Source organism: Xenopus laevis, chromosome 5L, assembly GCF_017654675.1.
Source record: "Xenopus laevis strain J_2021 chromosome 5L, Xenopus_laevis_v10.1, whole genome shotgun sequence".
Lineage (NCBI taxonomy): Eukaryota > Metazoa > Chordata > Amphibia > Anura > Pipidae > Xenopus > Xenopus laevis.
The window spans coordinates 5,583,965-5,598,529 of record NC_054379.1 but is presented as its reverse complement, the minus strand read 5'-3'; the positions used below and the strand labels follow the sequence as shown (position 1 = coordinate 5,598,529).

The 14,565-nt window shown below is 38.4% G+C and overlaps 1 protein-coding gene across 1 annotated transcript in view; it reads left to right on the top strand.

Annotated features, from left to right (window-relative positions):
- Positions 1–2,314, top strand: part of foxn2.L (forkhead box N2 L homeolog) — a 31,380-nt gene extending 29,066 nt beyond the window's left edge. Inside the window, exon 6 of the mRNA XM_018262531.2 lies at positions 1,075–2,314. Within this exon, the coding sequence (XP_018118020.1) occupies positions 1,075–1,577 (503 nt within the window). The 3' untranslated portion in view covers positions 1,578–2,314. The remainder of the gene's footprint in view (positions 1–1,074) is intronic.
- The last annotated feature ends 12,251 nt before the right edge of the window (positions 2,315–14,565 follow it).

The following is a 14,565-nucleotide window of genomic DNA, read 5'->3' as shown; positions in this document are numbered from 1 at the left end:
TCCTTCGATAGTCGAAGGTCAAAGTAGCCCATTCGATGGTCGAAGTAGCCCAAAAAACCTTCGAAATTCGAAGTTTTTTAACTTCAAATCCTTCACTCGAAGTTAGTGAATCGGCCCCTTAATTTAAGGTGAACAACCCCTTTAAAGGCTGAGAAATTCTGAAGGCACATGAGAATTCATACAGGTATGTGACTCATTATCCGGAAACCCATTATCCAGAAATCTCTGAATTAAGGAAAGGCCATTTCCCATAGACTCCAAATTTTTTACAAACAATTTCTTTTTTCTGTGTAATAATAAAACAGTAACTTGTACTTGATCCCAACTAAGATATAATTAATCCTTATTGGAAGCAAAACCAGCCTATTGGCTTTATTTAATGTTTATATGATTTTCTAGTAGACTTAAGGTATGAAGATCCAAATTACGGAGGACCCCTTATCAGGAAAACCTCAGGTCCTGAGCATTTCTGGATAACTGATCCCCATGCCTGTATATAATTTCCCACTTTCAAAAAAAGCGATTAAAGGCTGAGCAAGTCCGAAGGCACATGAGAGTTCATACAAGTATGAGACCCGTTATCCGAAAACCGGTTATCCAGAAAGCTCCGAATTAAGGAAAGGCCGTCTCCCTTAGACCTTAAAAATGATTTCCTTTTTCTGTGTAATAATAAATCAGTAACTTGTACTTGATCCCAACTAAGATATAATTAATCCTTATTGGAGGCAAAACCAGCCTATTGGCTTTATTTCATGTTTATATGATTTTCTAGTAGACTTAAGGTATGATCCAAATTAAGGAAGGATCTGTTATCCGGAAAACCCCAGGTCCCGAGCATTCTGGATAACAGGTCCAATACCTGTATTATAAGCAGTATAGAGATGATCTCTGGCCATTTCTTTGCTTATAGACAGATTGGATGTTAACACTTGGCAGAAAGGAATGGTTCTATTTCCATAGTAATTCAGGAAGTGACTGCTGTATTTATGGTGTTCCGTATATTTCATGTTTCTTTGTGTTTTGGTGAAACTAATAATTTAGAAGATGATGTAGGTACTTGTTCTCCTTTTCCAGGTCAGAAGCCTCAGCCTGTGCCGATGATGTTGCCCAAGAAGCGCAGTTATTCCAGTGCTTTCAAGCATCGCCCTCCTCTCAGCCTTCAGGAAAACCCCAGTGAAGTGATTAACACTGACCCCAAGGAGGATCACAACTACAGCGCCAGCGACTCTCAGCGCTGTGAATCCCGCTCCAGCGTCTCTTCCTTATCGTCCGTGGAAGAAGTCTACGAGTTCCTCCCAAAGAACAGCCGGGCGGGAAGCGACGGCAGCGAGGGATTTCACAGCGAGGATGATACGGATATCGAATATGAAGAAGACGCACTCGGGGATAGCGGCTACGTACCCCAGCCCTCCAGCAATGATTTACCCCTGAGCAAGATGCACAAAGAAACGAGCCAAGATATCGACGAGGAGCTGAAAGAAGCGGCCGGCTCCCTGCTCCATCTGGCCGGAATACGCACCTGTCTAGATTCCCTTTTAAAAACTGCCCAGGCACAGTCTCACAAGCACAGAAAATAGTAGCGCTGCAGATTTTTCATTTTTTTCCCTCTTCTTCTTCTCTACTATCCACCCCTTCCCTTTCCAGAAGCGTGGCAATATTCTACAACTGTTCATCCCCACGTAGGAGATCAAAGCCATAAAGGACTAAAGGCTTGTTATTTTCTGCTCACTCGCTCGGCTTTTATTCTTCTCTTCTAAGATCACTGCCTCAGAATAATCCAGTTTCCAGTACAGCCACAATGCATGACCGGATAACCCCCAACATAAGCTACTAAGGATCCTCAAGGGAAGAAGTCCCACAGCTGCTCCCCTCTATCATCTTTGGCTAGTGATGCAAATTAGACTGCTGTGTGTTTATTGGATTGTCGCTGTCCAGCGGAATGAGAAAATAGCAGTATTAGTGATACATTTGCCAACGGTTTCTTCATCAAGTGACAAATCGAGTGAGAAAAATTGCAAACTGCGCCGGAAAATTGCATAAATTGACGTGAAATGTTGCTCTTCATGCGAAGAGTTGAAAGGATTCGACTGCCATGGAATGTCTCCAGTAGAATTCCACTCAGCATAAGGGACATTCAGGGTTTTCCCTTGCCACAGCCCCCCCTGCATACAGATTAAGATGGGAAAGATTGGGCAGATTTTGCCTTCCATTGGGGTCGAGGCTTGTCTTTCCTTTGACCCCTATTTGTCCTCTGATCACCCAATGATTCGGATTCTGTGCTTTTATTTTGGTTTACGTTTGCACATGTGATTATGTTGTTAGTGTCTGTGTATATATATATCTATATATCTATATATCTATATATCTATATATCTATATATATACACTTGACAGCACCCAGCCATGAAGAGAACGCTTGACTGGAGTGCACCACACTTTATAGCTGTGGTGCACTCCAGTCTAAAAAAAAAAATATATATATATAGTGAATAAAGTACCCCCCTATACAGGTCATGAAACTCCGAGGTAACTTCTAATATCCTTATATTTTCCAACTAGGGATGCACCGAATCCACTATTTTGGATTGGCCGAATCCTTTGCGAAAGATTTGTCCGAATACCGAACCAAATCCACTTCCTTGTTTTGTGATAAAAAGTCATGCATTTCTCTCCCCGTTCCTAATTTGCATCTGTAAATTAGGATTCGGTTCAGCTGGGCAGAAGGATTCGGCCGGATCCAAATCCTGATGAAAAGGCCGAATCCTGGATTCGGTGCATCCCTATTTCCAACAGGGGGTACTTTATTTATCTTAGGGAGTTGTGACAAAAATGACATCACTAGTCACTGTTTATAAGGATATATTTTTCAAGATATTCATGGCTTTTGTGTAATATATATATATATATATATATATATATATATATATATATATATATATATATATATATATATATATATATATATATATATATATATATATATATATATATATATATATATATAGCACATAAATAATGGTTGTGTATTATATACATAATAGGGATGCACCAAATCCACTATTTTGGATTCGGCCAAACCCCCGAATCCTTCTTGAAAGATTCGGCCGAATCCTAATTTGCATATGTAAATTAGGGATGGGAAGAGGAAAACATTATTTACTTCCTTTTTTGTGCCAAAAAGTCACGTGATTTCCCTTTTTTGTGCCAAAAAGTCACGTTCGGCCGAGCAGAAGGATTCGGCCGAATCTGAATCCTGTTGAAAAAGGCCGAATCGCGAACCGAATCCTGGATTCGGTGCATCCCTAATATATAATAGTAAACATAGTCATCTAGATGTTATTTGTGTATTTCCCCTACGACTGCCAGAGACTTCCATTTGTCTGGGACTGGTCCCGCCATGTTGTTAGACAAGTTACACATGAGATCCACTATATGTAGCTGCTGATCAATGTGTAGTCACACGGGACCCGTTTGCTTCTTGGGTAGAGAGTGTAATGATTTTAAAGCACTTTTCAGTTTAGGGAAATCTAATTTGAGCCAAGTAAGAGGAACATAACGTACCTGTATCTAAAGAGGACCCCCCTCAGATGTTTTATTTGCCTTGGGGCATTTCTGCCATTGGAATTTAATGCAAAATAAGTTGACTCCAACCAATCGCCCATTTCAAGGCAAAGTCATTCAGTTCCTGGAACTATAACAATGTAACACAAATAACGTCTAAATGGTGGTTCATTTCCCCACTTTAAGCACTTAATGGATAAATACAGTTAAAGGATAAGTAAACCTTTAAAACAAGTGAATATAAAATTAGGGATGCACCGAATCCAGGATTCGGTTCGGGATTCGGCCTTTTTCAGCAGGATTCGGCCGATCCTTCTGCCGAACCAAATCCGAATTTGCATATGCAAATTAGGGGTGGGGAGAGAAATTGTGTGACTTTTTGTTTTCCCCTTCCCACCTTAGAATTCTGTTCGGTATTCAGCTAAGGATTCGGGGGTTTGGCCAAATCCAAATAGTGGATTTGGTGCATCCCTATTTGATGAGGGGGCTATTCTAAGCATTTTTGCAATTTATGTTCATTATTTATTTATTTTTAATTCCAAGATATTAAAGGATACATGTGCTGTTAATATGAATGAATTGTGTTACAACAGCACCACCTGCTGGTCAGTTTCCCACCAGTCTGACCAGCAAGTAGTCAAGGAAGTTGTCAGGAGAAAGAAAGAGGCTGATGTTCTTCTGCTTAGGAAAGATGTGAGAAAGGTTTCTAATTGTATTCCTAAGCAGAAGAACATCAGCCTCTTTCTTTCTCCTGACAACTTCCTTGACTACTTGCTGGTCAGACTGGTGGGAAACTGACCAGCAGGTGGTGCTGTTGTAACACAATTCATTCATATTAACAGCACATGTATCCTTTAATATCTTGGAATAAAAAATAAATAAATAATGAATTTAAATGACAAGTTCTTAGAATACCCCCCTCATCAGTTTCACATTCACTTATTTTAAAGGTTTACTTATCCTTTAAGTGCAGCTGCCACTCAAGACATATTTTTGGCATGTTTTATTTACGCTAAAAACGGTCACCGGTGGGGGCATATTAACCATATTGGCGCTGTCAGAGAAGCGATATGTGTGAGTGCCATTACCATTAGACTTAGAGGCACATTCATTAAAGGTTGAATTTCGAATTCATGTGAGTCTTTTTAAAATTTCAAAGATACTCGAAATTCGATGGGGGGGTTTATTTAATAAAAAAACCTGAATATCTAAAACTTGCACAAACTTTACCCGAAAACTCGAATCAAATTTGAATCAAGTTGAACTAAACTCGCCTCGAGTTTTTTCTCTTAAAAAAACATGAATGTCAGGGAGGCTGTTGATTGGTCACTTGACCTCTCCCATTGACTTCTACATGAACTCGGCAGGTTTTAGGTGGCGAATAGTCAAATTCTAGTTTTTAAAGGGCCAGAGTATGATAAATCTTGATAATCAAATTCGAATTGAGTTTGGATAATTCACAATTCGAATTTGAGGGTTTTGACCATAAAAAAAAAATATATATGAATTTTCAATTCAACCATTAATAAATCTGCCCCTTAATGTAATTGTGCAGGTTCTCTTGGGCTCATTTATAAACTCTGGGCAGTAACCCATAGCAACCAATCAGTGATCAGCTTTTCTTCAGCCATCTGCAGGTTGAAGAGTGAAAGCAAGCATCTGATTGGTTATTGCACTGTGTTTATAAAGGAGCCCCATTGTAACCAGTCCTTTTATAATACAGGACATAAGGATAAAGGGCAAGTTATATGTGACTGCACATTGATGCAGTGTTTTACCCTGTAGGAAACCATGGAAATCTTTTTGTAGCAGCTACAAATTGCCATGTGTGAATCATACTGCCGCTTTCCACCATTTTTATGTACTATACTTAAAGGGACAATGTATCCTCCGTTAACAAACGTTTTGCTTATTGTTTTCATTAGGTAATATCAGGGTTTTTGTTTTCATACAAACCATAAAACTGAAAGTACTTTAATTATACAAGTTCCTGGTTCTTCTGAGCTATTGTTGGCAATTAATCAGTTTTACCCCTTAAATGTGCAACTGGGGGAAACTGGGAGACACTCAATATGCAGAGCTCATTATCTCTATGTAAATTCTTATAATTAAAGGTGGGGGGTTGGTTTTTTTTTTTTAAAAAAAAGTAATAAAATAAATAGGTTTTTTATTTAATTGCAAGAATTCACAGAATCCATTTTCAACACAAGCTCATGTTGATCAGATGTGTACATATGTACAGAATCACTTCTTTAAAGGGGTTGTTCACCTTTAAATTAACTGTTAGTAAGATGTAGAGAGGGATATTCTGAGACAATTTGCAATTGGTTTTCATTTTTATTATTTGTGGTTTTTGAGTTATTTAGCTTTTTATTCAGCAGCTCTTCAGTTTGTAATTTCAGCAGTCTGGTTGCTAGGGTCCAAATTCCCCTAGCAACCATGCACTGATTTGAATAAGAGACCGGAATATGAATAGGAGAGGCCTGAATAGAAAGATGAGGAATAAAAAGTAGCAATAACAATACATTTGTAGCCTTACAGAGCATTTGTTTTTTAGATGGGGTCAGTGACCCCCATTTGAAAGCTGAAACGAGTCAGAAGAAGAAAGCAAATAATTAAAGAACTATAAAACTGAAAAGTTGCTGAGAATAGTCCATTCTATAACATACTAAAAGATAAAGGGGTGGTTCATCTTTTAAAATTTTTTTTTTCTTTTTATTATTTGCCTTTTTCTTCAGACTCTTTTCAGCTTTCAAATTGGGTCACTGACCCCATCTAAAAAACAAATGTTCTGTAAGGCTACAAATGTATTGTTATTGCTACTTTTTATTCCTCATCTTGCTATTCAGGCCTCTCCTATTCATATTCCAGTCTCTTATTCAAATCAACGCATGGTTGCTAGGGGAATCTGGTCCCTAGCAACCAGACTACTGAAATGGCAAACTGGAGAGCTGCTGAATAAAAAGCCAAATAAGTCAAAAACCACAAATAATAAAAAATGAAAACCAATTACAAATTGTCTCATAATATTCCTCTCTACATCATACAATTCAATTCAAAGGTGAACAACCCATTTAACTTAAAGGGCACCTGTTGGGTAAAAATGTTATCCCCAACCAAAGGTGCAGCTAATAGAGCCCACTTTCCGGTTGGGGATAACCGTTATGCGCATGCGAGTGACACAACATGGCTGCTCCCTCCCGGTGCAGGTAGCGTAGCTCTGGTGGGGGGCATTTTTTTTTTTTTTTTTTTTAACAAAAACTACAGTTATCTCCAACCGGAATGCAAGCTCTATTAGCTGCACCTTTAGTTGGGGATAACATTTTTACCCAACAGGTGCCCTTTAAAGGTGAACTGCCCCTTTAAGCAGAACAGAATGTGGCAGCGGCACAAAAGCAGGGGGCCATACAGGGGACACCCTGTTATTTTTGGAGAGCTGATTGTCCGCTATAGGCAGAGGAAGATCAGGCAGCAGGGCCCGTGTTGTAAAGTTTAGTGATCCATAAACACATCCTGTGCTGAGAAGTGAATGAGTAACTAAATACCGTATATACTCGAGTATAAGCCGAGTTTTTCAGCCCCCAAAATATGCTGGAAAAAACTCTCCCTCGGCTTATACTCGGGTCAAGCACCTAAGAATAGTCGCCGGCGCCTAAGAATAGTCTCCCAAGAATATTCGCCGGCGTCGAAAAACGAGACGCCGGCACCTCCAATGGGACCAGAAACCCTCAATTTTTTGATTGAAACTTACCAGAAGCTGCTGCATTTCTCACCCTCGGCTTATACTCGAGTCAATAAGCTTTCCCAGTTTTTGGAGGTAAAATTAGGTACCTCGGCTTATACTCGGGACGCTTATACTCGAGTATATACGGTAGTAATGGTGTTTGTTTCCTGTTAATAACGGCCATTTTTGTTTATTAACCTCCTATTTAATACACTTGTGCCTATACAATCCCACGTGCTTCCTTCATGTGACCAATTGAAAAGCTTAAAGAGAGTCAGCTGTTTGTACAAGTGATTAAATCTCTGTACTGTTCAATGTATGGACTGTCTCTTGTGGGAGCTCATGCCACATACACGTGAGATCCACTATTGCATGTTCCATTATCCGTGTGATGCCAGTGCATGTGTCATGTATGTGTAATTATTAGGACATTTTTATTCACCCACCTCACAACTTCCCATCCTTCTACACCCAAAGTGTTTTACAAATGAGCTTCATGTCGTGGTTCAGGAATAGGATCCGTTATACAGAAAGCTCTGAATTATGGGAAGACTCCATTTTATCCAAATAATCCAAAAATTGATTTCCCTTTTCTGTGTAATAATAAAACAGTCGCTTGTACTTGATCCCAACTAAGATATAATTTACAGGTATGGGATCCGTTATCCAGAAACCCATTATCTGGAAAGCTCTGAATTACGGAAAGGCCGTCTCCCGTAGACTCCTTTATAATCAAATAATTCTAATGTTTAAAATTTCTGTGTAATAATAAAACAGTCGCTTGTACTTGATCCCAACTAAGATATAATTAATCCTTATTGGAGACAAAACCAGCCTATTGGCTTCATCTTTATCAAGGGTCAAATTTGAAAAACTTCGAAATTCCAATTCAAAAAGACCAACTGAAATTTGTTTTGTTTTTTTGGCTGAATAGGTCCGTATTCGGCCGAATTCGAATCGTGCGAATCTAAGTAATAGTGCATTAGAATCAAAGTTTTTCCCAATAAAAAAACTTTGATTTTTCAAAGTCTACCAGTTGACTCCAAATGGATTCTAGGAGGTCCCCCATAGGCTAAAACTAGGGATGCACCGAATCCAGGATTCGGTTCGGGATTCGGCATTTTTCAGCAGGATTCCGCCGAATCCTTCTGCCCGACAGAACCAGAATCCTAATTTGCGTATGCAAATTAGAGGCGGGATGGAAATTGCTTGACTTTTTGTCACAAAACAAGGAAGTAAAAAAAAATTTCCCATCCCTAATTTGCATATGCAAATTATGTTTTGGTTCGGCATTCGGCCAAATCTTTCGCGAAGGATTTGGGGGTTCGGCCGAATCAAAAATAGTGGATTCGGTGTATCCCTAGCTAAAACAGCTTGAAAATTCACCTTGACCTTTGATAAATCTGCCCCTTAATATTTATATGATTTTCTAGTAGACTTAAGGCATGAAGATCCAAATTATGGAAAGATCCATTACCTGGAAAACCCCAGGTCCCGAGCATTCTGTATAACAGGTCCCATACCTGTACCTTGGGTTTTGGGTTGACTTGCTGTTATGGTGATATCAGTTTTTTTTTAATGCCTCATTATTTTGTTTCTGCATTAGAAATGTATGTGGGTTTATTTGGCTTTAAATGAAGTTACTTAGTGGACTTTTTTAAAGGACAAGGAAAGTGCAATTTACCGGAGGGTCTAATTACTGTAGTAATTCTATGAGCTCAGAGTTGCTGCCATCTTTTTCCCAGGATCCCTTGCTGGTGTCCAGAGCTGTTTGCACATGCAGTATATTATATATTACACATATAAACAGACCTGGACGCCTCTGGGACATGGATGAAGATGACTGCCAAGAGCTCACAGTAGAAATAGGCCAGTCCTGTTAGTTGTAAGGTAAAGTAATACTGGTTCATACTAATATATGCCTCCCCCCTCAATCAATGGCACGTTCCTTGTCTTTTACATTTAGTTAAAGGGACACTGTCATCTGTCCTGTAATTATCCAATTCATACACTGTAACACTTATTCCTTGGCTTTTTTAATTCTCCTCATTGTCAAATCCCTGCCAGAATTCCCATTTGGAAAACCTTTCCAGGCACTGCCTTATCTGCCCCAACCCTGCCCACTTTCCCATAGACTCCTCCCCCATAGACCCCAGTCATTTGTCGTTTCTCAAACTGCTCCTGTGTAAAGGGGAAGTGTGAATAACAGAATTAATCCTCAGCACTGCCTGTGTCTCTTACTAACAATGGGCAGAGTCTATAGCTGCATTCTGTTATTATTTATGTTTGGGGATAACCCCTCCCTCAGCTGCCCTTCTCTTTAAAGGAGAACTAAAGCCTAACTAAAGAAGTAGGTAGAAATGTTGTACATGATGTTTTGTGCTTCTGTACCAGCCCAAGGCAACCACAGCCCTTCAGCAGTAAAGATCTGTGTCTCCAAAGATGCCCCAGTAGCTCCCCATCTTCTTTTCTGCTGATTCACTGATTCACATGCTCTGTGCTGCTGTCACTTACTGAGCTTAGGGAGCCACTCACAATATACAGTACATATAGAATAGAAATGTCACAATATAAGGCTGATTAGTAATTAATACACATAATTACTACATGGCAGCACAGAAACCAGTGCAATTAGCATCAGAATTGAATAATCAGCAAACCTGTAGCATCAGCTTATATTACAGCCAGGGAAGCTCATTTTCTGCTGGATAATTAGTGACGAGCCCTAAGCTTAGCTTCTCAACAGCCAATCAGAGCCCACTGAGCATGTGAGTGTCACAGACACTTTCCAAGATGGTGACCCCCTGTGACAAGTTTGAAGTCCTGGTTCATTGCTGCTATTGACAAGCTCAAACTTTAGCCTCGTGCAATGAGTTCACTATATAAAATAGGACATTTTTAGCCACATTCATTTTTAGGGTTTAGTTCTCCTTTAAGACTCTTATTATTAAATCGTGTTCTGTTGCTTTAAGATTTTAAGCAAAGGAACATGAGAAATGAATACACCCTGAACCGAGGAGATCAAGAAATCATTATAAACACTGGAGTTAAATTGCACATGTGCAGCTTCAGTCTTTGCTTTAGTTTTCTAACTTGTAATAGACCAGTGGTATTTGGGGGTCAATGGGATCCAGAGCCCCTTTAGCTCTTATATTAATGACGTGTAATCATTGCTGTGTCAACTATGGTTCTACTAACATCTATGACCGCAAATGGGTATTTAAAGAGGTGGTTCACCTTTAAGTTAACTTTTAGCATGGTATAGACTGGCTAATTCTAAGCAAATTTTCAACTGGTCTTTATTATTTATTTTTATAGTTTTTAAACATTTAAAATTTGTGTTGGACTCTTTCCAGCTTTTCAATCCCCCATCACTGTCCCAATTTAAAACAAAAACAAATGTAAGGCTACAAATGTATTGTTATTGCTACTTTTTATTCCTCATCTTTCTATTCAGGCCTCTCCTATTCATATTCCAGTCTCTTATTCAAATCAGTGCATGGTTGCTCGGGGAATTTGGACCCTAGCAACCAGATGGCTGAAATTACAAACTGGAGAGCTGCTGAATAAAAAGCTAAATAACTCAAAAAAACACAAATAATAAATGAAAACCAATTGCACATTGTTTTAGAATATCCCTCTCTACATCATACTAACCGTTAATTTAAAGGTGACCAACCCCTTTAAAGAGGTTGTTCGCGTTTGATATAACTGTTAGTATGATGTAGAGAGGCATATTCTGCGACAATTTGTAATTGGTTTTCATTTTTTATTATTTAAGGGTTTTCAGTTATTTAATTTTTTATTCAGCAGCTCTTCAATTTGCATTTTAAGCAATCTGGTTGCTAGGGTCCAAAATTCCCCTAGCAACCATGCATTAATTGAATAAAAGACTGGAATAGGAGAGGACTGAATAGAAAAATGAGGAATAAAAAGTAGCAATAACAATACATTTGTAGCCTTACAGAGCATTTGTTTTTTATAAGGGGTCAGCGACACCCATTGGAAAGCTGGAAAGAGTCAGAAGAAGAAGAAGGCAAATAATTAAAGAACTATAAAAAAAAAAAGACCAACTGAAAAGTTGCTGAGAATTAGCCAGTCTATAAGATACTAAAAGTTAACTTAAAGGTGAACCACCCGTTTAAGTCAAATTCTGCGCTATAAATAATGAACTAAATCATGACATTTATTCAGTGCTTAGTTCAAGATGTTCTTGAATTATTATTATTTTTTTAAGCTTTAATTTACATTAAAGACATGGAGGAAGGAAACAGGGAAAAAGACTATATGCTAAATATTTATTTAAATTCTGTGTTTGATTATTTTTATTTCTATGTGTGGAATCTATATCGATCCTTTTATCATTTACTGCCAGTGCCATGATTTCTTTCTTATCACTTTATTTCTCTCTAAAGGAACTGCTTGAGTTCAAGTATTATGTTGCCATCCTATAGAGATACAAATCCATTTGTGATGCCAATTCATTGCAACCACTATTTATTTAAAAAGTGTATAAAATAGAAAAAAAAACTTGTGATCAATGTGAACCGATTGTTAATATTCCGTTTATTTTCTGTTATTTAGCGGAACTGCCGGTAGGTTATACAAGGACGACCCCCCCCCCCCCCAAATGTTGTTTTCTGCCCCTTTATTAAGCCGGTCCCCCCTGAAACATAAATCTAGTTTACAGATGTTTCGTTTTTGTATGCTAACCTCTGCTAATGGAAATGTTTATAAAGTTTATTTTTACCAAAGATATGCAATTCGTTCTGATACAAGTATTGCAAAATAAACTTTTGTTTTATAACATACAGGAGTTGTTTTCTGTCGCTTTAGTACATATACGGACGTCTAAAGAAGGGCCTCAAAATATGGGACAACAGCTTTTTTTTGTGATCCCTGAGGTTTTACTCATTAAAATTCCCTAAGCTTTTCTTCCCAACAGCAGCCCAGGGCTCACTGAGCATGTGCAGTGCCACTGACTCAAAAGACAACAACATCCAAGTTAAAGGAACAGTAATGTCAAAAAATAAGTGTTTTAAAGTAATGAAAATATAATGCAGTGTTGCCCTGCACTGGTAAAACTGCTGTGTTTGCTTAAGAAACACTACTATTGTTTATATAAATAAGCTGCTGTGTAGCAATGGGGGCAGCCATTCAAAGGAGAAAAAGCTCAAGTTACACAGCAGATAGCAGATAAGCTCTGTCTGTCTAATGGTGTTATCTGTTATCCATTCGTTAACCTGTGCCATATAGCCGTTTTTCAATTTCCGCCATTGCTCCACAGCAGCTTGTTTATATGAACTATAGTAGTGTTTCTGAAGCAAGCAGATCAGTTTTACCAGTGCAGGGCAACACTACATGATATTTTCATTACTTTAAAACACTTGTATTTTTTGGTGTTACTGTTCCTTTAACGTATAGTATGTTATAGCATTGTCATTTTAAGTAGCTTTTCAATTGGTCTTCATTATTTATTTTTTAAAGTTTTTTTAATTATTTACCTTCTGACTTTTTCTAGCTTTCAAATAGGGGTCACTGACCCCATCTAAAACCAAATGCTCTGTAAGGCTACAAATGTATTGTTATTGTTACTTTTTATTACTCCTCTTTCTATTCAGGCCTCTCCTATTCATATTCCAGTCAGCAAGAGAGGTGCGCTATTAACCTTATAGATCCTTAAACACAGGCACCTAAAAAGAAAAGAAACTACACATAGAGTAGTACGTTCAGCTCTTCTTAGAAATAACTCAGATGTTAGAACTACTCACATTCACGATCATCAAACAAGAGCGTGTAGATTAATCTTTTTTAGCAGGGTAAAGCTGGAGTTGCTATGTCTCCGCGGTCTTACAGTCATTGCTCAAATTCTTCTGTCATTTGCTGAAACCTTCACTGCTCAAGATCTTTCCATCGATTTTAAGAAACATCGCACGCTGCAACACGGCATATACCCTGCTAAAAAAGATTAATCTACACGCTCTTGTTTGATGATCGTGAATGTGAGTAGTTCTAACATCTGAGTTATTTCTAAGAAGAGCTGAACGTACTACTCTATGTGTAGTTTCTTTTCTTTTTAGGTGCCTGTGTTTAAGGATCTATAAGGTTAATAGCGCACCTCTCTTGCTGACTGACATTACTTACAGTGGAAGTGTGGATCCACTAATTTTTGGTGCTGCTTTCCCCTGATATAATTACTTGTGCAACAGCGCAGCCTTCACTCAATTTTTTCTGTTCCTATTCATATTCCAGTCTCTTATTCAAATCAGTGCATGGTTGCTAGGGGGATTTGGACCCTAGCAACCAGATGGCTGAAATTACAAACTGGAGAGCTGCTGAATAAAAAGCTAAATAACCCAAAAACCGCAAATAATAAAAAGTGAAAACCAATTGCAAATTGTCTCAAATACATCATACTAAAAGTTTATTTTAAAGAGGTTGTGCACCTTTAACTGTTAGTATGATGTAGGGATGCACCAAATCCACTATTTGGGATTCGGTAGAATCCCCGAATCCTTGGTGAAAGATTTACCCGAGTCCTAATTTGCATATGCAAATTAGGGTAAGGAAAGGAAAAAGTGGAAAAAAATTCTTCTTTTGTGATAGTCATGTGATTTCCCTACCTGCCCGTAATTTACATATGCAAATTAGGATTTGGATTCAATTCGGCCGAATCTGAATCCTGCTGAAAAATCCTGGCTTAATCCAGAACCGAATCCTGGATTCGGTGCGTCCCTAGTATGATGTAGAAAGGGATATTCTGAGACTATTTGCAATTACTTTTCATTTTTTATTATTTGTGGTTTTTGAGTTATTTAGATTTTTATTCAGCAGCTCTACAGTTTGTAATTTCAGCCATCTGGTTGCTAGGGTCCAAATTTCCCTAGCAACCATGCACTGATTTGAACAAGAGACTGGAATATGAATAGGAGAGACCTGAATAGAAAGATGAAACTGGAGCATTAATGAACACGTCTCCTGCATTTTGAGTTAAAAAATAAAAAAAAACCTGGTTTAATGGGGATTTAGCTCATTGCACTCCCATGAATTAACACTAAGGCTGTTATTTTCCCATGCACAAAAGCCGTTTATAAGGCACAAGTGCTGGACAGTTAAGGGAATGAATGATGGCAGCATCCCACATGATACAGTTGCTAGGCAACCAGAGGCAGCGCTCACCATCTGACTGGGTACCATTCATGCCGGAGCCATAGAAATACTGCTATTTTTACCAGTGACACATCAGCAGTCTAATATTAGACTCTCCCTTATGTACGAAA